At 40.2% G+C, this 2,214-nt stretch overlaps 1 protein-coding gene across 1 annotated transcript; it reads right to left on the reverse strand.

Annotated features, from left to right (window-relative positions):
- Nucleotides 1-708: 708 nt before the first annotated feature.
- Nucleotides 709-1,988, reverse strand: LOC107635878 (F-box/kelch-repeat protein At3g23880-like). Its single transcript, XM_016339431.3, has one exon. It carries the CDS (start codon nucleotides 1,963-1,965, stop codon nucleotides 778-780), a length of 1,188 nt encoding a protein of 395 aa, XP_016194917.1. The 5' UTR covers nucleotides 1,966-1,988; the 3' UTR covers nucleotides 709-777.
- Between the last annotated feature and the right edge of the window lie 226 nt (nucleotides 1,989-2,214).

Consider the following 2,214-nt stretch of genomic DNA (forward strand, 5'->3'; position numbering starts at 1 on the left):
TTTTTTTTTTAGCTAATTAGATATTTTTTTTTATTAATTGAATGTTTCTCTATGAATAAATTCCACTTTTTCTGATGTTACTTTTTGTTTTAGTGGACTCTTTTTTGCTTGGATTTTTTTTATGAGGAGTGTTAGGGGCAGTAAGTTTTGTGATTTGTAGCCATCAATTAGTCATTATTAGTATTTTTAATGGTGTGAGATTACTCAATTTTCTTTTGATAGTTAAGTGTTGTCCAGATTTTAATAAAAGTGCTGACTCTCTAAACTTTCTTTTTTTTATTATTATACATATGAATCTGCGTTGGTGACGGTGCAACAGGAAAGGAAGGGAAGGTGAAAGATGAGAGATTAGAGTTGTGGTGGGTCTGTCACTGGCTAATAAATTACGCGGAATTTGAATTCCGACTAATCCAAGTTGTCCGACTAATCCAAGTTGATGATATATATATATATAATTGGATATTCGTTGCTGCCATAAAAGTATAAGCAAAGAGAATGAGGGAATGAAAAAATGGAATTGTACGCTTTTAAGAGAAGAGAGACGAATAGTTAGAGCAAAATAAAAGCTTTTATTTATTTTGAGAACAACTACTAATAACTTTGTCCATAAAACATAGCAATGACATGGCCAATAATGTCTTACTCCAATATCAAAATATTAAAACAATAACCACCATATGCAAAATTCAAACAACATAAAATGCAATACAAGACGAAACTAATAAAAAAAACTGAAGCAAATTCATGTGAGGACATGAATGAACTAATAACATCATATCAGGGTGACACCAAACTCTCAGTATAGACCCTGAAATCGCTAAGACCACGGAATTCTTGAAGCGCAGGAACCCTAAAAGTTTGGTTCTTGTGATTGTAGACAACAAAGCCTGTCTTGTTGTAAAGCAGTATCTCATCATCAGAAACAGTGTCCATAACACTATACGAGGGACGAGAAGGAGGATTTGTTTCTTGGTAGGGAATACTGAACAACTTAGTCAAAGATTCTGCATTTCCATACTCCTTCATAACCCAAACATCACAAATCATGGATCCACGACCAACGATGCACAACCAATCATTCAACACCGCCAACTCCAGATCCCCGATAATTTTCTCCGGCACCACCATTTCCTCAAACGTCTCCTTTCCCATGTCCATAGAAACAACAACATAGTAATCCAGATACTCACCAAACTCCGTTACCTTGTTCTGAATCAGCAACCAGTGAAGACTTCCGCTCACGAATTTCGTGCAGCCTCGAGGGGAACCATTAGGAAAATTCGGAACCAGTCTCCATGATGAATCCGTGCCCACGGTATGAGCCATGGCAATGCTCACTCCTCCGTGGTGAGAAACATCCACCACCTTGTAAGTGTCGGTGGAAGAATCATACCCGAACCCAGTGTGAACGGAACAAGATTGCATTGGGTGTTCCTTAATCGGCGGCAAGGTCCTGAACTTCCCTGTGGAAGGGTTCCAAAGAACCAGAGAGTCTTCGGCCGTCTCAACGTTAAGAAGAAGCAAGCCATGGCAAGAATCGCCGTCGAAATGCATCCAGTCTCCTTCGACAAGAGGGCCGTTGGGCTCAGAGTAAGTGCCTGCGAGGTTGCCGGGGCTGCTGGCTAAGGATCTCAGAGAGTAGTCTCTCATAAACGAAGTGATTGGTTCACCTGGGTAGGAGTGGGTGTACTTAATGAGGCGGTTGCAGTCGCGGCCGGCGGTGGCGGTGATGGTGGCAGTGGCTCGCCGGAGCTGCTCCTTCGCGAATTTGCGGTCCGATGAGATCATTTCATTCCAGAGCTTGCATGCAGCCCTAAACCGCTGCAATGACTTCACCGGAAGCCTCACCAGAATATCAAAGATGATCTCCGGCGGAAAAACGTCTTCCGTGAGAGTGACGGATTGGAGCATGTTGGTGATGTTAGCGGCGGTTTTAGAGTCGTTGTGGCTGTTAACTGCCGCCATTATAGAAATGATTAGGCTAATAAGGTTTTTGAAGAATGTGAATGAGAATATGAGATGGGTTAAACCATACAAGTGACTATCATTATATAATGTTGAGAAACATTATTTTATTTAATTTTTTTATTTCAAGTATGACCAACTTTAATTATGATCATAAATGTTTTCCGTTGTTAATAATATGTTAATATGCATGGGAATATATGATATTACCTGGCTTATATGGACCTTTAATTTGTGCTGACCTCGGTA

The sequence above is a fragment of the Arachis ipaensis genome, chromosome B4 (assembly GCF_059453495.1).
Source record: "Arachis ipaensis isolate K30076 ecotype BB chromosome B4, ASM5945349v1, whole genome shotgun sequence".
Lineage (NCBI taxonomy): Eukaryota > Viridiplantae > Streptophyta > Magnoliopsida > Fabales > Fabaceae > Arachis > Arachis ipaensis.